The 23,592-nt window shown below is 41.8% G+C and overlaps 1 protein-coding gene across 1 annotated transcript; it reads left to right on the forward strand.

The window, feature by feature from the left end:
• Window positions 1-5,307: 5,307 nt before the first annotated feature.
• LOC308086982 (5-hydroxytryptamine receptor 3A) lies at window positions 5,308-21,962 on the forward strand (the record flags this gene model as incomplete). Its single annotated transcript, XM_080430622.1, has 9 exons — window positions 5,308-5,348; window positions 6,365-6,512; window positions 6,835-6,879; window positions 7,431-7,540; window positions 13,676-13,845; window positions 15,286-15,446; window positions 18,232-18,442; window positions 20,418-20,723; window positions 21,730-21,962. The coding sequence occupies 9 exons, from the start codon at window positions 5,308-5,310 to the stop codon at window positions 21,960-21,962; spliced, it is 1,425 nt and encodes a 474-aa protein (XP_080286748.1).
• Between the last annotated feature and the right edge of the window lie 1,630 nt (window positions 21,963-23,592).

A 23,592-nucleotide genomic window follows, 5' to 3' on the forward strand; every position in this document is an offset into this window, starting at 1 on the left:
GGTGTCTGGGCTGATAAGCCACAAGGCTGTGAGAGATGTCACAGTCTATCTATCTAGGCACGTCTATGTCTAGACGTGCTGATGCGATTGGGAACTTATGTAGATCAGATTTCTTTGAAGATTTTTGACAACGACTAAAACTAAGGACATTTTCTCAATAATTGTAGTTAGTTTAGTGAGTTATCTTTTTTTGGGAGAGCATTGTTTTTATTTTTATTTCAGTTATTTCCAATTCTAGTTTCTGTTATTTTATTAATTTTAGTTCATTATTATAACTCTGATCCTCTGTTCAACAGCGTGAGTGAGTCCTTATCCTACATCAAACATGCAGTGCAATGAATCAAGAATCGGTGGCCAAGCTGTGGACGTCCGCCAGTGTCTCTTCTGGGAACTTTTCTCGTCAAGTGGAGCCTGTCTGGCAGTATTTCTTATTTTTTATTTTGCTTTTTTAATTGTATCTGTTTCAATGAATTGCTACCTCCTGTATTTGACAGTGAGACACAGACGTCCCAACCAACATCATTACGCCATTCTGCAAAATCTAGCAGCGTGTTATCTTTTAATGGCCATTACTCCAAGCATATATCTCCTGCCCAATGTTCTGCAGGGTAAAACAGCAACATTAAGTTACTGGTGCATAAGTTTTGTGGGCATAATGGGCAGTTTTCTGTTAGCGTGCCAGATGACTTTGGTCCTATTTGCGTTAGAGCGCTACATTTTCATTTGCCACGGACCCCACTACCCCAGGATAAAGAAAGGTCACATTCGCTGTGCTTTCGGGGTGATCTGGGGCCTAGTTGGGCTTTTAAATATTAATTATGGAGTTCTCTTCGGTCGCAAGTGGCGCTACGATGACAAGCCCATTGAAACACTGATATGTGACCCGTTTACTTTTGGGAAGCACACAGAGCTGACATCCATAGATATGCTGCAGCTTCATGGCCCGTCTAGCTTCATCATGATTCTGTCGATCGTCATCATCTTCGTCTGCTATTTACAGATGTTTCGAGCTGCGTGCAAGGTGTCGCCAGAACTACAACAGAGCGACTATATAGCTGCATCTACCGTGGCTTTATACCTCGCCTTGGTCTTGGTGCCGATGCTACCCAGTTTCTGCGCTCTCGCCATGCTCTCACTGGACGAAGCATACCCACAAAGCCAGCTCCTACTGATATTTCTGACCACGGTCCCTCTGTTGGTTAACGCCATCCCCCTCTATTGCACCGCAGAGTTTAAGCGCTCATTGCTCTCTCTCTGCCGTCACAGGGAGGATGAAGGACCTGAGAATGTTCAGAGGAGAGAGTTTCTGCAGGGAAGAGGAAGCCTCGATACAGGAACAGAAAGATTGGGTAACAACAATAATAATAATAATAACTAGAAAAAGTGCTCCTCGGAGCACAGGTCTCTGCCAGGTCAGGTAGGTTATTGTGGCCTCCTGGTGGCGCTATAATAGGCCAATGTGAAAAGGGTGGCATTTCTTCCTCGGCCTAGTGGGAATGTGCATGCATTCATGATTTGAGGCATTTTGTTCCAAACGTGTGTTTTGCTAAAGTAGACCTGCTGGTGGCGCTATAACAGGGCAATGTGAAAAGGGTGGCATTTCTTCCGCGGCCTAGTGGGAATGTGCGTGCAAACTTTCAGGGAAATAGCACGCCGCATTCATGATTTGAGACATTTTGTTCAAAACGGACCAATCCTGCAAACTTTTGAAGCCAACCTTTGCCAATCAGGATGGAATATGAAATATCGGACAGATGCGTCTTGATCACATGACTATAGAGATACTGTGTACCGATTTGCGTGATGTTTGGATAAAATCTGAAGGATTAATATCCAAAAATGTATTTGACATAAGTCGGCCTCCTGGTGGCGCTGTAAAAAGCAGATGTGAAAAATGCAGTGCAGATGTTTTTCCTTGGCTTCTAGGGAGTGTGCGTGCAAAGTTTCACGCAGATCGGTGCAGTTATAGTTAAAAATGCAAATCGGCCTGTTATAGCGCCACCATGAGGCTGATTTGAAAAGTTTTAAGTGGCATTTCTTCCTCGGCCTAGTGGGAATGTGCGTGTGCAATTTTATGGAAATGGCAAGCTGCGTTCATGATTTGAGGCAGTTTGTTCAAAACTCACCAATCCTGCAAACTTTGGAAGCCAACCTTAGCCAATGAGGATGGAATATGGGAAATTGAACAGATCCGGGTTGATCACATGACTATAGAGATACTGTGTACCGATTTGCATGACGTTTAGTTTAAAGCTGTAGGAGTAATAGGAAAAAATAGGTTTGCACACATCGGCCTCCAGGTGGCGCTATAACAGGCCCATGTGAAAAATGTGGGGCAGAGGTTCTGAATTGGCATCCAGGGAGTGGGTGTGCACAGTTTCGCAGCGACCGGGCCAACGGTGCCCGAGATTAGCTGCTAACACACAGACAGGACGGACACACACACGGACACACACACACACACACACACACGGACGGACGGACAGGGGGCAAAACATACTCTCTCGCCATGCCTTTCGGCCTGGCGGAGACAATAACTAGAAAGCACTGTTCCTGAAGAAACAGTGTGGGCTCGCTAGGAATGTTGATAGTATGAAGTATTGATAGTGTTAAAGGTGTTAAAAGTATTAAAGTATTAGTAGTGTTAAAGTTGTTTAAGTATTAGTAGTGTTAAAGGTGTTAAATGTTAATAGTGTTAAATATGTTAAAGTATTAGTAGTGTTAAATGTGTTAAAGGTGTAAAGTATTAGTAGTGTTAAATGTGTTAAAGTACTAGGTGTTAAGGTGTTAAAGTATTAGTAGTGTTAAATTTGTTAAAGTATTAGTAGTGTTAAAGGTAGTAAGGTGTTAAAGTATTAGTAGTGTTAAAGGTGTTGAAGAATTAGTAGTATTAATAGTGTTGAAGGAGTAGTTCACCCAAAAAACGTATCTTTTATCAATTGCACACCCCATGAAGCCCCGCCAACAAGCGCTCCCCATCCTTCGCAAACCATCTGTGCTAGAAGGCTAACTTCCTGTGAAAAGCTAGCTAGGCTAGCTTTTCACAGGAAGTTCACAGACTTAGTGATAGTAGCTAATTATTTCTTTCAAAGAATATGAATTTCTATCGAATATCTTAGATACAATGAGATTGAGCTAACAGTTACATTTTGTTTCTCTATGTGTTTGTTTGGGAAAAGCTGGTGTCTAACACACAGCCTGGCCGGACTGGCTGAGTAAACAGACACCCGTCTCTATCAGGAGGAGAGACATCACATTGGCCCACTGGCTTGTCTATCATCTGAATACCGGCCTGTGCGTGATTAGTGGCCCAATCACAGGCTACAGTGGTGTGGCCCAACAGTTCCACCCAATCATATACAGCTGATCTACAAGCCCATAACGCGTCGCTGACTCGACGTGTTATGCGCTTGTAGATCTTCTATGTTCAGCACGACACGACAAGGAATACATGATGAGTCTTTGAGCAGAGAGAGGGAGAAAAAGCATACGGGACGGCACACTTGTAGATAGGACAGTTTACCATGTGAAGGAAGGAGGTGGTGTGGTACGCAAGCACAACAGAAAGACTGTATGCCTTTCTTATCCAACATCATTAAGCATGGTATAACTTTTCAAGCACAAACTAGCGACGCATCACGTTGTGAATGTAGGCTGCCAATAAAAGTAAATAATGGTTTCTATCACAAAAGAGTTGGTTGCTTAGCTATCTGAATAATGTAAATGGGACTACACCATGAATTTTAACTTTTCCTTATTTTTTGTGTGTTTTTGGTCTCCCTTACCTCTCTTCTATCCCCAAAAATACCCCAGTTTGAACACTCAGGCTTTCACAGCAAATCTGGGGTTTTCTGTAAATTGTTTTTTTCTTATTTTATTTTTTTACTTTTTCCACACAGAACCAGGAGATAACATGCATACAAACTGGCTTGTAATCATGTTCATACTTCACCCATTCATAATAGTCCTCTACTACTGCTTCTTTTTTATTTCCTATTCTATGTATATAATGCTTGACTCCTTTTGCGCATTTGATTGAGAACTGCTGCTATTGATTAGTGATTGTATATTCTGCACATTACCTGCACATTTTTTAAGCTGTTACTAAATTAAAAGCAATTTTACCTGTCTAAGACAAGAGCTCTTCTTTCCATTACCTCCAGTATTTTATCATTATTGTATATTTTTCATTGTATATTTGTATTATATATTTTTTTTCTTTTTTACCCAACAACATTTCGCTGCTTGCACTTGTACTTATTTTCATGCAACTTTATTAAGGGGCCAAGGCCGTAGGGCCTTTGGACCCTTATTGAATCTCTACCTTGTATTCTTCCGCCACTTGTTGCAGGTCTGGTTTAACCGTGCAGTAGTTTTTTACGAAACTCTGCAATATGGTAGAGGGCTATGCCAAACGGCTAAGACACAAAACTCACAACTAGCGGCCAAAGGGTGGCGCTATAGCACTCAATTGAAAAATGCAAACTTTGAACATGTATAACTCATGCCCTGTTTGAGCTATTGCCATGAAACTTCAATACTCATATGCGTCTCCTCATGACGAACAACTTTCACACTCTGACTTTTTACCTTTGACCTTTAGATCTCCCACCATTTTGAATTATATGAAAAACAGTTCAAATCGATCTATTCCTGGGATTTTTGATCAATCTGCATGAAACAACTACAAATAAACGTTGGACCAATATCTAAAATCCCAGTGGAAGAGAAGTTTGTAAACTAAAGGTTTTATAACCACTAGGATATAAAGCCAATGAATTGACTCCTGGCACTGTAGGAGTCAGTTCTACCTGCATTTTTACCTGCTTTATTAATTGTCTTAAATCTGTATGATATTTCCTGGGATATTTTCAGTTCATTGTTTTAAAAGATTGTGTAAAGCCAACCAATACCAACATAAACCACCACATAGACTAATGAGAAGAGGACAGATTGTAACTCTCATGGGTAAGAAGGGTTCGAAAATACAATGGATGAGTGGTTACCGTAGGTGTTGAACAACAACTTTGCTATATGTGCGGTGTGTGTGTTTGCGGTGTGTGTGTGCGCCCGTGCGTGTGTGTGTGTGTGTGTGTGTGCGCCCGTGCGTGCGTGCGCCCGTGCGCCTGTGTGCGCCCGTGTGTGTGTGTGTGTGTGTGTGTGTGTGTATGTGTGTGGGCGTGTTTGAATGAATGAATGCAATTACTACTACTTAATGCTACAGCAATACAGCAGTCGGCACAGCTTCTTTTGAATCTTCTGTTCATTTTCCAATGCGACCATGCGACCAACCAACATGATTCCATCATGGAACTTCACACTGATCGCAACTCTACTTTTATTAACAGGTAATACGTTGAATTCCATTAAGTTTGTGTAGAGTATGTTTAATTAATTGATTTAAAAGCTTGGTGTATACCTTGGTTCTACCTTTAAAGGTAGGGTAAGTGATTTACTTTGGTTAAAATAAGTCTTAAATAGCTCTATATTCTGATAGTACTCATTGCTATAGAGTGTTTGTTCAGTAAAAGGAGTCTCCCATGTCTCTCCAGCTCTTTATTAAACAGAAAATGCATGTTCAGTGCTCTCTCCTGATTGGCTTAAATTGTGTCACCTACCTGAAAATGTACTATATTCTGTTTACTAAAGAGCTGGAGAGACCCCTGTGACCGAACAAACGCTCTGTAGCAATGATTACTATCAGAATATAGTACTTTAACCTTTTTAACAAAAAAATATGTAATTACCAAAAAATATCACTTATCCTACCTTTAAGCATAGGTTTTGGTTTTAACCTATATACTGTCACAGTCTGTCAGTAGTTTAGTTTGACACACAAACAATATTTTACCTGTCAGCATAGCTGTGGTCAATTCAGTTTCATTTCCCTTTTTAAATTATGCTCCCATGTGATTTGTGATTTTGTTTCATTCTCATGATATTTAAAAAAAAAAAAGTCACTTAAGTTGATAATTTGTTTTGCATTATTAAATAATGTGTAACGGTGGCAGCACTGCGGTGCTATGTTAGGTTTGGGTTGAGATTCATAATTAAATTTGGTTTCAAATTTCTTGAGATCATTGATGCCGTTGATTTGTAAGAACAACTCGGCAAGTGGAAAAAATATAATGAACACAAAAGTCTTCTGTCCATCTCTCTCTCATTAATTGTCTGTCTGTCTGTCTGTCTGTCTGTCTGTCTGTCTGTCTGTCTGTCTGTCTGTCTGTCTGTCTGTCTGTCTGTCTGTCTGTCTGTCTGTCTGTCTGTCTGTCTGTCTGTCTCTCTCTCTCTCTCTCTCTCTCTCTCTCTCTCTCTCTCTCTCTCTCTCTCTCTCTCTCTCTCTCTCAGCCTGTCTATGTCACAGTGAGCTGACCTGTAAGGAGGGTCACAGCGGCCCCACCTATGAATCCATGCAGGCGGTGTTTGACCTGAAGCACTTCAGACCAGCAGTGAACCTCAGTAACCCCACCATCACCAACATCTCTTTCACTCTGTACGCTGTACTGGGGGTGGTGAGTAAACAGGCTGTCTCCAGAGACTATATAGAAAGTGCGAGCAAAAAGAGATTAACACAAAACACAAACATTTCTGCAGCAAAGGTGAAATTGCAGCCACTGCCCTCTCAGTAAGAGTCATTTCATATTTATTGTTTTTACACATATCTGTTGTTTTCACATAGTATTCTGCCACACAGTGTTATTAGCATTAAGTGCTGTTCAGGGTTAAGTGTTACTGTATAGTGTGAGTATTTTTAAATGGAGGCCATTTCATCATACTCGGGTGGGAAACCTGTAGCGTCCGTTTTACATGTTGTCTGTCTGTGCTTTAAATCAGAATGAGAAAACTCAGATTCTTACGACCTTCCTGTGGCTCAGACTGGTAAGTGGCATGACAAGAAATGTATGTTTTGCACTTTCTTCTATAAAAAAGCTACCTTGCCCTTTTTGTAAGTTTATGTTTATTGTGTTTATTAAATCTTGTGGTTTTTGTTTGTTTGTTCGTTTGTTGTTGCTGCCACAGTGAATTATATTCTGTTCTATTCCATAAAGGTGAAATATATGGGTCTACACTCCCAAAAAGTATATTTCACCTGACTATTTCATTATGTAAAATATGTGACTTTAGGCTGTATCTCAGATAGCACATGGTTCCTGCCCAGTAAGTACCTGAGGTAAGACATAAGGTACTACCGCACCTTATGTCTTACATCAGGTACTTACCGCACCGGATAGATAAACGGTGTGTAAATATGTAGATAATTGTTTTTATTGATCTCTCTCCCCTTCTTACCCCTTGCCCCACTTCTTCTTCTTCTTCCCTTTCTCTTATTGAAATAACAAAAACGATGGAGCTTGCACAAAAACAAATTTCACCCACTGTTTTACACCTGTAAACCTGTGACAATAAAGTTGATTCTGATTCTGATTCAGTACTGGCACCATGAGTTCCTGGTCTGGGACCCTGACGCGTGTGATGGTGTGACCAGGATTTCCCTCCCTGTAAAGCAGCTGTGGTCTCCTGACATCATCATCTACGAGTTGTAAGTGTCCTGATTTAAACATGATGCTTCTGTTTCAATCAACCAACTCAAAACAGTACTAGCTAAAGTATTTGTGAAACAGGCGAGTTTTTAGCAGCTTTTTTAAAGGAATCGGGTCAATGGAGGTCATTGAGCCGATTAGTTCGGATCTATCCCAATCAGAAACCATGGATGGACAGCGGAGTACGTGCACATCTGCATGAACGCGATGCTGGTTTCAAATCTGGCGACGTGGAAACGCGCAACACGACGCGCGCGGCCCTAAACAGCGCCATCAGGAAGGCGAAAAAGGCCTACACAAAAAAGATGCAAGACAAACTCAGCAATGGCGACATCAGGAGCACATGGCAGGCGGTACACACCTTGACAGACTGCAAAACAAGAACCAGAAGCGAGGTGAACCCGCCTGCCTCCCTCCCCAACAAACTGAACACTTTCTACGGCCGGTTTGAGATCAGCTCCAACCGCGGCAGCCAAGCGGGGCCATCAGCAGCACCAGCAGAGGAGAACCCTCTAACCATCTAGGAGAGAGAAGTGCGTACAGCCTTCACACGGGTCAACATCCACAAGGCAGCCGGACCTGATGGGATTCCAGGCCGGGCCCTTAAGACATGTGCAGACCAGCTGGCGGGTGTCTTCGCTGACATCTTTAACCTCTCCCTCTCCCTGGCTGTGGTCCCTGCAGGGTTCAAAATGTCAACCATTGTGCCCATTCCCAAAAAGGCCAAAGTGACATGCCTGAACGACTGGAGACCTGTTGCTCTCACCCCGATCGTCAGCAAGTGTTTCGAGAAACTGGTGAGGGAATACATCAGCTCCACGCTACCTGCCTCGCTGGATCCGTGGCAGTATGCATACCGCAAAAACAGATCCACCGACGACGCTATTGCCATGGCTCTCCACACCGTCCTCTCGCACATGGACAACAAGCTGCTGAAGGACAAATATGTACGTATGCTGTTCGTGGACTACAGCTCAGCATTCAACACCATTGTCCCAGCAATACTTGACAAAAAGCTCAGAGACCTAGGGCTACACCCAAGCATGTGCGACTGGATACAGGACTTCTTGTCCAACCGACATCAGGTGGTGAGAATGGGCAGCATCACATCCGACCCCCTGACCCTCAACACCGGAGCACCCCAGTGATGCGTGCCCTCTCCTCTACTCCCTGTACACGTATGACTGCATAGCCACACATGTCTCCAACACCATCATAAAGTACGCGGACGACATGACAGTGATAGGCCGAATCGTCAACAACGACGAGTCTGACTACAGAGAGGAGATCAAATCACTGGCACGCTGGTGCCGGGAGAACAACCTCTCTCTTAACGTCGACAAGACCAAAGAACTGATCGTGGACTTCAGGAGGCCGCGGAGAGACCATGCGCCCATCCTCATCGACGGTGCTGCAGTGGAAAGTGTCAGCGAGTTCAAGTTCCTCGGAGTACACATCGAGGAGGACCTCAAATGGGAGACGCACTCCACACACGTGAGGAAAAAGGCTCAGCAGCGACTGTACTGGCTCCGCCGCCTGAAGAAGCTCGGAGTAGGACATCGCATCCTCAGGCTGTACTACAACAGTTCTGTTGAAGGCATCCTAACAGGCTGTGTCACGGCCTGGTACGGGAACTGCACTGCCCGAGAAAAGATCAGCCTACAACGAGTAGTGCGATCGGCAGAGCGGATAATGGGACTCGAGCTCCCAGCGCTCCAGGAACTGTACAAAAAACGGTGCGTGGTCAAAGCCAAGCGCATCATCAAGGACAAGCACCACCCAAGTCACAGACTGTTCAACCCCCTACAACGACCGCGACCGGGCAAGGGGCTCTACCGCAGTATCAAGAGTTCCACCACCAGGTTCTGGTGTAGTTTCAATCCGGCTGCTGTCAGAATGCTGAATGGGGCATAAGCCTGAATGAGGCATAGGCCTTGTTCAGCAGCCTGACAACAGGCGGCGCAGACTTTTCTGGCTCTTCCTGAACACACCTGTGGATTATACCAGGGACAATGACTTGGACTTTAGCCCCCCCTCGGACACACCTGTGGACTACACCAGGTACAAATGACTTTTTGTTGCACTCCCTCATGGAGCTACCTGCGGATTATACTAGGGTCAGTCCACTCTAGGTGGACACGCACTGACCTTTTGCACCTTAATCCCTTGTATAACGCACTGACTTTTTTTTGTGTTTTTTTTTATTGTGCTCCTTTTCCTCTAAGCACCTTAACGTCCATTGTCTATCATGCACAGTATAAGTATAACATGCACAGTATACAATACATTGCTGCTATGCTCAGGCACCTTAGTTTCGTTTTTTTTTGTTTTTTATTATCTCAGGTAATTTGTAAATATGTAGATAACTTGTCTGGCCTTCTGTTGCTCTCTTGTTTTGATCTCCTTCCCACTTGCCCCCCACCCTCTTCTTCTCCCCCCCCCCCCTCTTCTTTCTATGGAAACTAACGTTGCGATGGGAACGATGTACAAAAAAGAATTTCACCCACTTTTTTACCTTGTAAACCTGTGATGTGACAATAAAACTGATTCTGATTCTGATTCTGATTCTGATTAGAAGATGTGGTCAAGTGGTCATTAATAGCCCACAGAAACACTGCTATTTGACAAGTAGGAAACAAACCAGTCTAGGAAAGTCCCAGCTAATACCCACCCTTTGCTTAAGGAGTTCCTACTAGAATATCGAGTGGTCTATTGTGTCCAGGAGCGGCAAAACAAAACACTCGCCAGAGTCTGCATGCAACAGGAGGTAATTTGAAACCCTGAGAAGTGTGGTTTCGGTACTGTGCTTTGGACGAAAGCCAGACTGGAACTTGTTCCAGTAAAAAGATTGTTATTTTTGAATAATAATTGTGATTGAAAAATTACAGACCACCTTGTCTAAAATGTAAGGTTCAAGGTTAGGTTTCTGTAAAAGTATAGCATGTTTAAAATAATCACGGATACAACCAGAGCTAAGGGAGCTATTTACAATGTACAGTACGGTTGGACTTAGGGAGTTAAACGTTTATTTCTTTCTTTTTTAATAGAGGTTGGGATGAAGTGTACTGGAGAGATGATGCATTTTTAGAAACAATGGCTGTGAGGTCATCTAATGAGAAACAATCAATCATGAAAATCACTCAGTAGAGCTAAAGGGATCGGACAAAATGATCCTATAGATGTAAGTCAGTGACCTTATTTAAAAGTTATTACAAAAAAAGACATTTCACAGTCATTGTTTGAGAAAACTGGAACTTGATCTGAATATGCAACGTCACAGCCTTATTGAGTTCTGCAAATGTGATGCTGAGGTTTTCAGCAGAGTGGCTATGAGAGTGCAAGATTGGATACTGTGTTTGGTGGATGTCAGCATTAAACACAGTAAGTAAAAAAATAATGCGTTTATGGTCCGCAATGACTCAGTACACTGTATCATCAACTCACAATACAAGGCCATGAACAAGTATGTTAGTTAGATCTCTAACTAAATATCTGACATTATGGTCAAAATCAAGTTAGTCAGTTATGTGTGCATGGGGATCTCATCTTAAACAAGCTCAGTGCTTAACCCTGCAAGACCCGGATATATTTCTACTTACAAAAAAAAATTGTCAACCTTTCAGATGGTGTTTTAGGAGTACTTTGGAGAGGAAAATATAATGTTTTTTAAAAAAAATAGTTTTCGTAAGGTTTTATTGAAATGTTGTAATATTACAACAGTGGGTCTAACGGGTAGCAGAATTTCCTGCTACCCGTCAAAGGTGGACCAGAAAAGTCTGTATTAGGGCTGATGAAGGTCTTCTTCTGCCACTGATATCTTTCACTGGGTTTGGCGTGTTTGGCCGGTTGGGGGGGGGGCAGTGGGTCAGTGGGTTCACTGGGTTCACTGGGTGGATGGTTTTCTTTGGACTCCTCTCCACAGGCCTCTTCATCCGACTCTTCATCAGTTTCAGTAAAGTCGATGTCCACATCACTCTCTCCATTCATTACAATATCCAACACATCCCTTGCAGTGAAGCGAGGCTCTCTCCTTGCTTGTGGCATTCTGAAATGAAAATAAAGAAATACCATTAGTACATTAGTACTAGCACATCTCACTGCAGGTACATATTTCACAAGTCACACAATACTGTCTGGCCAACCTATTGTACTTTGCTTATCCTCACAAGTGGCATCAGTGATGATGGTACTTAGCACCATCAGTGATGAATGATGATGCTTAGCCTAACAAAGGGATTGGGGATGACTGTAAGTGGGCAATCCCAACACCCATCACATGAACAATGATGAGAGATTCTTAACTGGGCGACTCCCATATGAACAATTACCATACACTGATTGCTAACCACAAACATTACCAAAATGTTTTGCTAAAACATTATAAGCAATGACATGTTATAAGCTAATGATGCAGTATATTTGTCTTCGAGTACAATTGGTTACAATATACAAATTGGTATATATATATATATATATATATATATATATATATATATATATATATATATATATATATATATATACACACACACACACACACACACACACACACACACACACACACACACACACACACACACACACACACACACATACCAATTTGTATGTTTTAACCAATTGTACTCGAAGACAAATATACTGCTTTAGCTTATAAGTTATAACATTTCATTGCCTATAATGTTTTAGCAAAACATTTTGGTAATGTTTGTGGTTATTTGTGGTATATATATATATATAGTAATGCAATGTGGGGAAAATACACATAATTGTATAAATGTATTGTGAAAACTATAAGACTCCACTTAGCCAGGTGAACAGGTGGCATTGCTATTTGCTACCACTATGACCCAGAGTTGTAAAAAAACAACAAGTATAAAGCATGCTCTAATTTACATTTGGGGGATATCTTTCCCAATAATATCATATGTACATGTTCTAGACATTCTAATGATCACCAAAAAAATTATTGCAGACATTTTACTTACTTTTCTGTGAGAAATCCTGTCCAGTGAAAAAGAGATTGTTCTTCCTTCAAGGATTTTCAAGTTGTGACTTTTCCTGCCTCTGTGGGGGGTATTTATATGCAAATATCCCGGCCAATGACATTGCAAGACTAAACAATAGGATCCAATGATGATGTTTAGGTGAAAGAATAACAGGAAAACAAATGATTTATACCATGTTTTTGATAAAATACAAATGTTGTAATATTACAACTGCGGGTCTTGGAGGGTTAATGAGTCTTCCAGTTTAGTAGACCTTGTATTGTGAATTTGTACTTCCATGTACTGTTGTTCTCATGTCTTACTAAATAAAGTACATCAATCAAGTTATTAATTAATTATAGTTATTAATCAAACAAATTGTCATACTGTACATGATGTCTGAACTATTCATCGTAGAAGAATGATGCTGATTGCAATTGAAAGCTTGCATTGGGCCATTTCACTTCTCTGCATTACATTTCCAAATGACATAAGATAATGATGTAAATTCATGTTGAAATTTTGTGGTGCACCTATGCACACCTCTAGGCTGCCTTTCTTTCTTTCTGTCTTTCTTTCTCTTTGTTTTTGTTTTTTCTTTCTGAATTTGATCCACACTCCTCATCTCACGTGTCTCTCTCTCCTAGTTATGACGACCATGCAGACTTACATGCAGGTCATTTGTTCTCACATTTTTTACTTAGGCTTGTTTTTTCTTGACCACAATGTAAAAATGTAGATAGAAGACAGAAGTTAGGTTCATTGTTTACCTATAGTTTCAATGTACAGACTATTATTTTGATATTAATTGTTTAGACTGATTACTTATTTTCTATCAATTACACACCCCATGAAGCCTTGAATTCATGGAGATTTTTTAGTTTTTGTCACATTCCTAAGCCAATAATTTGATGACCAGTGGAGTATCCAGTGAGTCTCCTATTGACCGATGACTCGGTGATCAAATTATTGGCTTAGAAATGCGACAAAAACATCTCCATGAATCCAGACTTCATGGGGTGTGTAATTGATAGAAATTAAGTCATTTTTTGGGTGAACTACTCCTTTAAGTACAGTACTTGAGTACATGTACTTTCCACCATTGCTAAAATGTCAATAGTGAATTGCCTTCTTCCCTTACTGTCTCAGTGTGGACGATGACGTGTCCCAGGCCTGTCCCTACGTGTACCTGAACCACACGGGACACATCCGCTGGGACAGGATGTTGCGACTGGTCTCTGCCTGCAACCTGGAGATCTTCAGCTTCCCCTTCGACGTGCAGAACTGCACCTTCACCTTCGGCTCCTACATGCACACCAGTAAACGCACACCAGGGTTCTTTATAACAGAGGTTCTCAAAATGTTCAGGCCGCGATCCCCCCCAAAATAATCATATTTTAACTGGGGACCCCCCACCCTGACAAGCACTTGGAATTGTAGTTGAATTGGAATTGAGTTGAGGCATTACATTTAGTTTGAGTCGGTTCCACAGATAAACATTTTGAAAATAGCAGATGGCAAAATAGCAAGCTCACAACACCTCGTTGCTTGTAGATCGGCTATTTTCACAATTCTTGACTCTTTCTTAGGTAAGATTTTACAATCTGACTACACTATATTAACTATACTATTTATAGTATAGTTCATTTTTTAGTTTGTTGGTTACTTTTGACGCTATAATGGTCTTATTTCATTTTCTTTTTCATTCTAGAGGTATTAAAAGGGTCTTAAAAGTCTTTAAATTGTCACTTTAGAAATTTGCAGATAACCTGTATACCTATATCTATAGCCTATACTGTATGTTGGTTTGTTTACTGTTGAGTGAGCAAAGTTTTTTGCACATTAAGCAAATCATCTGGGGACCCCCCAAATTCAGAGGTCCCGAGTTCCGACCCACAGGTTGAGAACCACTGCTTTATAAGGCTCTTTAGTAGATAAAGGATATGAAAAAAGATACCCGAACACTCATAATACACAGTGTTGCCAATTCTGCTTATTATTATAAGTGACTTTGTTTTCCTGTAAAGACGCTTGTTAATATTGGTGGTTGCATTTTAGTTTTTAGGCTTGTTTCTAAAGTGTAGTTGCTTATTTGTAGTTGCTTCCTAAGTTGTTTAAACCAGTGGTTCTCAAACATTTTCATGTCTGCGGACCCCAAAATTAATATGTATTGTCTCCCCCCATTTGAAAATGTTTTGTGTGCCAGGGACCCCCATACAAGATAGTAGCCTACTTAAAATGTTTAAAAAACATTCCATATTTTTCCAAAATATTTCAAGATAGTTTTGAAAATAGCATAAAAGCTCAGCTATTTTCAAATAGCCGTGTGTGTGTGTGTGTGTGTGTGTGTGTGTGTGTGTGTGTGTGTGTGTGTGTGTGTGTGTGTGTGTGTGTGTGTGTGTGTGTGTGTGTGTGTGTGTGTGTGTGTGTGTGTGTGTGTGTGTGTGTGTGTGTGTGTGTGTGTGTGTGTGTGTGTCATCAGTATCATCAATACTAGCAATAAAAGTATATTTACAGAAAAACAGTGGGGGGTCATTTCTTTTGGCAAGCTAGAAGACTTGTCTAGGTCCAATTGCCAATTGCAAATTATTTTATGGCGGTTTTGAAGGAGGTCTTTTTGTCTCTCTTTTATAGTCCGTTGGTTTCTCTTCCTCTCGCTTTTTTTGTGTATTTCTGTGTGTGTCTCCTGAATCCCCATGTCTGTCCGTGTCTGTCTGTCTGTCTGTCTGTCTGCCTGTCTCTTGTTTGTCTTGTTTCAGTCAGGGACGTGAGGGTGAGTCCAGCCCTGACATTTGAGGAGATGTCGGGTAACTCTAAACGTTACCTTCAAGCCAGCGGAGAGTGGGAGCTGCTAGCGATCACGGGAAAGTCCTCCATCCTGAAGTTCGGCATCGACGAGTGGGACATCATCACCTTCTGGGTGAGTGGGACATCATCACCTTCTGGGTGAGGAAAACACAGAAGGATTAGGAAATGTGACGATTGAACCTGAACTCAACAATAAAATGTTTATGTAAAAGTCCTAGGTAAATTCCAGAGTTTTCACAAACTGCCCCTGTCACCTAATGCAATAATCCTCAATCTCTTCAGGCCGCAACCCCCCAAAATAATCGTATTTGAACTGGGGACCCCCCACCCTGACAAGCACTTGGACGTGTAGGAGTTGAGAAATTACATTTAGTTTGACTCGTTCCGCAGATAAATATTGTGAAAATAGCCGAACTACAAGCTGACAAATGAATACATATAAAATAACTTAAGTAAAAGGCAATACAAAGTAAAAATAAGGCACATATAAAATATGTGAATGTGCATTAATATATCGTTGCTGTCGGGCAGAAACCTCTTATCTCCATATTCTAACTTAGTGTGTTCTTTTTGGAAATTAATGCCCTACTTGATCATAATACAACGTCACACAAAAGCATCAAAAGTAGCAGATCCACAAGCTCGAAACATGGCGCTAAGCGACACGTTTTGAGCTTGTAGATCTGCTACTTTTGATGTTTTTCAATTTGAATCCTGAAAAGTAACAGATTTTGGACATATGAGGTTTCCACCTGACAGAGAAGATAAGCGATAATACGGGGCCAGTGAATGAAAGAGAGAGAGAGAGAGAGAGAGAGAGAGAGAGAGAGAGAGAGAGAGAGAGAGAGAGAGAGAGAGAGAGAGAGAGAGAGAGAGAGAGAGAGAGATAGAGAGAGAGAGACAGACAAGGAAACGGAATAGATTGAAGAGAGAGAGAGAGAGAGAGAGAGAGAGCCATGGAAACGGAATAGATCGAAGAGAGAGAGAGACATGGAAACGGAATAGATTGAAGAGAGAGAGACATGGAAACGGAATAGATTGAAGAGAGAGAGAGATGGAAACAAAATGGATTGATTGGACATCTCAATCTATTGCCATTAACAGGAATCGAACTCTCACCCTTCGGACTGACAGGCTGCAACACTACCTATAGTGCTATAGCTTTGTCCAGGCTGATCGCAGGCATGCAAACAGCCCCGAGGTGAAAAAGGTGACAACATGTTGTTTTCTTTCGGGTCATGTGTCACACAATTGCCCTATTTGGGTTCAAAAAGGTGACTGTAGCTGAAAAGTGACACTTTTGCATGTCTGTGTTGTCTGTTGAAGATCATAAACTCTTGCCTTCTGTCATGAACCAAGCCCCTGTTTCACTAACGCTAAGATCACTCGTTCACAAACCATTTACCAATGGAGAAATTGTACGTCTCCTCAGGAACAAGTTGCTATCTGAAAAGTTTTGAGGTTGTAGATCGGCTATTTTCAGAATGAAGTATGTCATACATTGAAAAAACATACTCTCAAATAAGCATTTCAGGTTATCTTTAACAATTGCACATGCATTAATTGACACAATCATGTTGTGTGCAATGCAACTTAAATGAAGTCTGCATCAAGTGAGGCTTAAACTGGCGACCTTGAGGTTGTAAGGCACACGCTTAAGTGAGAAGCCATTGGACCAACAGACAAGAAACTGTGAAAAAGGAGATACAGATCATACAGATCATCATACAGTTTCACGCAAATAGCTGAAAAATGTAAGTGTTTTTCAAACTGCTCAAAATTGCGGACAATCTAAGGGCGGAGCTTACTGTTCAACGTGATAGATGTGTTCCTCATGAGTCAAGGCACATGTGTAAGCAGGTTCAATGGCTGTCGGCCAAACGAGGAATGTTTTAAAGTTTGCATTTTCAAAAAATTGCTATAGCGCCCCCGTTTGACCAATTGGAGTAAGATTGGTTTCAGTGATAATTGGAATGACCCTCTACATTACTGCGCATTTTCAAAGAAATGTGAGTCTGCTTGTATGTGTTAGGGGCAGATGAATAATTGTCATAAAACTGCAATATTCATTGGCTCATTAAAGCTTCATTTTTTCACTTCCGCCCCCAACGTTTTGTCGGCATAGGTCCAAATTTCATGTGTAAAACGTTTCGTGCAGATTACAAAAAAATCCCAGGAGGAGATTTTTTAACTGTTTTTCATATAATTCAAAATGGTGGGAGATCTAAAGGTCAGAGGTCAAAAGTCAGAGTGTGAAAGTTGTTCATCATGAGTGTATCAAAGTTTTATTGCTGTAGGTCAAACAGGGCATGAGTTGTACCTGTTCAAAGTTGGCATTTTAAATTGAGTGCTATAGCGCCACCTTTTGACGAAAGATTGTGAGATTTATTTCTTGATAGTTTTTCATGACCATCATATGGCCAAGTTTCGTAAAAAGCGTATGCACGATTCAGCCAGAACTGGCAAAAACTGCAGGTGAAGAAGAAGAAGAAGAAACAGAATAATGCCAATATCAAAACGGAGCCATGCTGGCAGCCTGGCCCCGTAACAATATCATCCTGAGAAGGTTACTGTCTTCTAGACTCTAAACAATGAAGGCAACTCTCCTACCCGGATAGTACCGTCAGGAGAAGGCGTGCTCTACTCAAGGGGATCTTGAGGAGTAGTCTCTTGGGATTAACTGTGTGCAGATTCTTGCACCCAGTTAATCAAACTGAGTTTGAAACGCTGAGGAAGGCCGACGTGCCGAAACGCGTCCGTTTCTCTAGATAGACCTGTCTGCTGCGGCTGTTCACCCTTAAAGAATAAATCAAGAATATAACTGAAGAGAGTGCGGATGTTCCTTTATTATATAGACTCTAAACAACACATATGTTTCTCCCTGTCCTGTCCACTAGGTGGTGATCAAGCGACGTCCGGTGCTGTACGTGGTCAACCTCCTCATCCCCAGCTCCTTCCTGATGCTCATTGACATCCTGTCCTTCTACCTGCCTCCTCACAGCGTGGACCGCGCCTCCTTCAAGATGACCCTCATCCTGGGCTACACCGTCTTCCTGCTCATCATGAACGACCTGCTGCCCAGCACAGCCAACGGCACGCCCATCATAGGTCAGAGCAGTGCTGGAAAGAAATCAGATGATCAGAAATCTGAAACTCTTTAGTGCAGTGGTTCTCAAACCTTTTCATGTCAAGGACCCCCAAATTGATATGTATTTGGCCGCGGACCCCCCCAGCTGAAAAGGTTTTGTGCCAGGGATCCCAAGAAGAGAAGATTTATGTAAAAGAAAGCAGATGTGGCACGAAGTGATGCACTGTGCCATTAACATACTGCACAAAGTCAAGTGTTCTCAAGTGTGTGAGTGCAATAACAGCTCCAGGGTAAAAAAACAAAAACTATTTTTCAGTCAGTATTTTCAGCAGTTCAAACAGGTGTAGTCTCTCTTGTAGGTCCTCCAGAGATGGAAGAGGGTATGCCCTGAAGGGCCTTTCTTTCTACCACAGTGCAGCTGGCAAACCACAGCGAAAATTATATTTGCATCAAAATAATACAGAAATTACCAAACGTTAAAGTGTTCATTATGCAGAAATGTCCCATTCCACAGGAGTTCTTTCAAAGGTTTTCAAAATGTGTCAAAATCTTTTGAACATATCCAATCTATAAGCTCACAACGCGTCGCGATGTGACACGTTGTTTGGCTATTTTCGAATAGACAAAGTATAAAATATGGCTTTAAAATAAGGCTAATATAAGTTTTGTAATAATAAACTAAATCTACAAAGTTTATTGATTGCAAGAGTGCGGTCTAGCCAACGCCAGCTCGGCACTCCTGAATCGCTGCCCTCCACACCCTCCTGTCTAAAATCAGGGTCTTTCTTGAGGTCTACAGTGTTGGGTTGGCTCCCACAGTGTCAGTGTACTTGCCACCAGTTCCGGGTGCCTGACGCAGTTCCCTGCCAGCCTCATCCTTCTCTCTCTGACCCGTGATAGGTACCCGTAGAGGTTCACGTTTCTGATGTGGTCCTCCCGTTATTTAACTAAAGTTTTCAAATTGTATTGGTATACCTCATAATTGTTCTCAAGAACTGTACAGTACTTGAGTAAATGTACTCCACGTTTGGGTCAGGGTCAGAGGGTGCAATAACTAACAGCTGCTGTCAATAACTAATTAATACAACTAGGCACATCCGTCTCGTGAGATAAGGCTATGTTGTTACAATAAAGTCAAGTACACACTTTCTCAGATCCATAACATTCCCGTGGATGAGACACATATGTAATGTATTTGCCATGCAATGGTGAGCCTTTCTTACTGCATGACCTACAGTACCTGATTCTGGTTAGACAAGCCCATAAATTGTTATACCAGTGACAGCCAAAATGTGAAAGTAGTCAGGTAGAATTAGTCCTTGAGCAATGCTGTTGGATCAGTACAGTAGAACTGCTCAGTGTGTCATCATGGTAACAGCGCTTCTTTATTTTAACATAATTTTTATTGAAGGATTGTCAGAGCTTATACAGAATAATATAAAAATAAACCCTTATGGGTTTTCTGGAAAAAGAAACACACAAGACAAACAGTCCCTCCCACCCAACTCCCTCCCCAAAAAGTAATTAAAAATGGTACAATGAAGAAGGGCAGAAAGTGACCGATCAAATTACTGGACTAAAACAACTTCTATAACATTGGTTCTCAAAGTGTGTGTGTGTGTGTGTGTGTGTGTGGGGGGGGGGGGGGTCCCCAGCAAAAGTAGTTAATATAACATCACAGTAATTTTCACCACCTTATCCACTTAATACGTTGGCTATTCAAAAACAGCAGATCTACAACCTCACAGAGAGTCACTTCGAGCCGTGCTGCGAGGCACATGTGCTATTTTTGAAAAATATCTAAAATGTTTGGAAAATGTTGCATAATTTTGAATTCTTTTAACACAAATCTTCTCTTCTGGGGGTTCCCTCGCACAAAACATTTTCAGATGAGGGTCCGCGGCTGAATATATATCAATTTGGGGGTCCTTGGCATGAAACAGTTTGAGAACTATACTGTTCTATAACATAACTGTATATATGTTCCTCTCTCAGGTATCTACTTCTCGGTGTGTCTGGCCCTCATGGTGATCAGCCTGCTGGAGACGGTCATCATCACCAACGTCCTTCATCACAACTCCATGAAGTACAGGGACGTCCCGCGCTGGGTCCGCGTGGTGGTCCTCAAACACATCGCCAACCTCATTTGCTACCGCTGGCCGAAGGAGCTCCCGCTGCCTGGCCAGAGCCGGGAGGACAAACCTGATCTGCCCCCGGACAGCAGCCCAAGCCCCTGGATCATCCAACCAGATGCTCAGACAACATCTGCTCAGCATCCACCTGTTTCAACTGCTACCAATGGTAATACTAATACCATTACTATTACCTGGCTGCTACTAATACTAGTTTTTAGTATTACTCCTCAAACAAACAAATCATGGTAATGGGACTGATGTTGTGATCAGTGCACCAGTGCTTCACTGGTTAACTGGCTCATAGTAAAATCACACTGGGCAACACTACAAGTATTTCATTAAAGGATCTTGATCAGCCAGCACTAAAAGATATAGAAAACCCAAAGACTACAAAATAATCAGCTTCATACTAATGTCTTCTGTATCATTCATGTCCCAACCTCTCTCTATCGCCTCTGTCCAAGCCAGTAACGCCCAAATGCCTTAATACTCATATATATCTTTATAGTTCATAAAGATATATAGTTCATAGTTCATCTGTTGGGTGGAAACCTCATTATGTCCAGGATTCAAATTAAAACATATCAAAAGTAGCAGATCTACGAGCTCAAAACGAGTGGCTTCGTGCAGCGTTTCGAGGTTGCAGATCTGCTAATTTTGATGCTTCTGTGTGACTGTAGTATGATCAAGTAGGGCGTTAACTTAAGAAAAAATCACACCCTGTGTGAAGTGGGCGGTGTCTTCCTAGCTAACCACAATACTGAATGGAGTCAACCAATCATGTACAAAAGATAAATACATTTATTGAAACACTCTTTATGATGGACAAAACCATAACTTGAAAAAAACCAATTTATGTTTTTTTTCAAGTTATGGTTGCTTATATAGGGCTATGCACATGTGTCATGTGACACTGGCCAATCACAGTCCTGAATAGATTGTGATTGGCCAATCACAGCGCAGGATAATTGTACAAATTTCCAAACCTCACTTTTAGGGGCGGTTTCACTGCCCAAGATATTTGTACATTTTTCCAAATCTCACTTATAGGGGCGGTTTCACCGCCCAAAAACACAAAAAGTTAGAATATGGAGATAAGAGGTTTCTGCCCGACAGCAACATCATCAAATATCATAGTTGTGACTTCCTCCCTCGCTCCACGTTTGTGCCAGGCCCGGTCGCTGTGACAACGGCGCCCGCTTCTCCCGAACTGCAGCAGATCTGCCAGGACCTGAGTGAGCTGCGTGCCCACCTGACCTCCCTGCAGAAGGAGAGCGAGATGCAGGACCAGTGGTGTCACGTGGGATACGTCCTGGACTTCCTGCTGTTCCGCATTTACCTGCTGATCATCACCTGCTACGCCATGGTGATCATCTGTATGTGGTGCATCTGGATCAGCCAGTGATGAACACTTTCCTTCCTTCCTTCCTTTCTTCCTCCCTTCCTCCCACTTTCTTTCTTTCTTTATTCCCTCCTGCCTCCCTCCCTCCCTCTTTCTTACTTTTTTTCTTTCTGTCTTCCCTCCCTCCCTCACTCCTTCCTTTCTCCCACTTTGTCTTTCTTTCTTTCTTTCTCCCCCCAACCCCCCTCTCACTCAAAGGTTGCTGGTTTGATGCCCATCCCCACCATGAACACAGGGGTGTATTCCACGTGTGTAACTGTTGACTGGGAGGGTGGCTACTGGCTAGTACTAAATAAACCCTGATGCGTGACACCCAGAAATGACTAAATCAGTTCATGTTAGAGCTCTGTGGACAGCATGGTGGACAGCTGTACATAAGAAAAGCCATGACAACATTGAGCTGAGCTGCAGTGATTGGTGGGGGCCATGCGATGAATGAGTCATCAGGGTGGAGGCTTGGTACTGTAACTAACTAACTTTAATTCCATTCTAGGTTGATCATTTACTCAAAGCTGTCCCTTCCCTGCTCTGTCTCACAATCAGGTTTACTGGTAGTACGGTAACATTACTAAATGAATAATAAAAAAGTTATAAGCTGTGCCAGCAGAACATATTATGTGATCTGAAAGATGTAGAAAATGAATTTATTAAATGTTTTATTGTACGCTTTATGATGATTTGATGGTACCTTTATTTGATGTAATGCAAACTAAATTCTTTGGAATTATTCTTGGAAGATGATGGCCATAAGTTGGAGTGGTTGCTAAAGACGGCAAATGTTGTTTCTAAAGCCCTACCGGGGGCCTATTTCGCGAAAGCAGAATTAGGGGTTAAGACTGGATTTAACACCTATCCTGGCTTCATTTAGCCAGGATTTGCGATGAATCAGTTTCATGAAAGCTGAATTATCTTGCCAGATTAGTTTAGCCAGTTCACCCTGGCTAAGTTTATCCATGACTAGATTTCACGAAAGAAAATTGACGCAATCCTACCTTAGTTACCATGGCCGGGGTCATTTGTTTATTTTTGGAACACAGTTCTTATTTGACGCGATATTAAACACGTCTATGGGAATTCAGAACGGGGGGGAAACCGCGACCCAGGTAGGATGTGTAAATTACGTCAGACTTCGGTGCTCTATACTGCCGTGGGTAACGGCGACCCCCGTCACCGCAACGGGTACCCCCCGTTACCGTCGCGGGTAACAGCGACCCCGTTCTAACACATGACAGGTCACTAATAATATTCACATTATCATGATGAAATATTTCAATATAATTTCAGTTTCATCATACATCTTTATGTCATCATAAACCTTTTTCTGTTATTGTATTAACTATGTTCTGAGCTCAAAAGACGTGTGTGTAACTCTTTTCAAGGCAATTTCTTGCAGGACCCTGCCTGCAGTAGTAGTCTAAGGCAGTGTTCTTTTCAAGATGCGGTCCAGGGACCTCCAGGGGTCATTAATGAATATATGAACAACTAATTAAAAAAATCCTTGTCTTCTACACCGTAGATATGGATATTAGTTATGAATTTACTCATTTAATTATGAACTACTTAGTTTGAGAATGTTGACAATGTGTCAGAAATGAATCCGAAAATATATGATGGGGTTAGACAATAAGTTACT

This window comes from Gymnoscopelus braueri (assembly GCF_963280865.1).
Source record: "Gymnoscopelus braueri genome assembly, chromosome: 6".
Classification (NCBI taxonomy): domain Eukaryota; kingdom Metazoa; phylum Chordata; class Actinopteri; order Myctophiformes; family Myctophidae; genus Gymnoscopelus; species Gymnoscopelus braueri.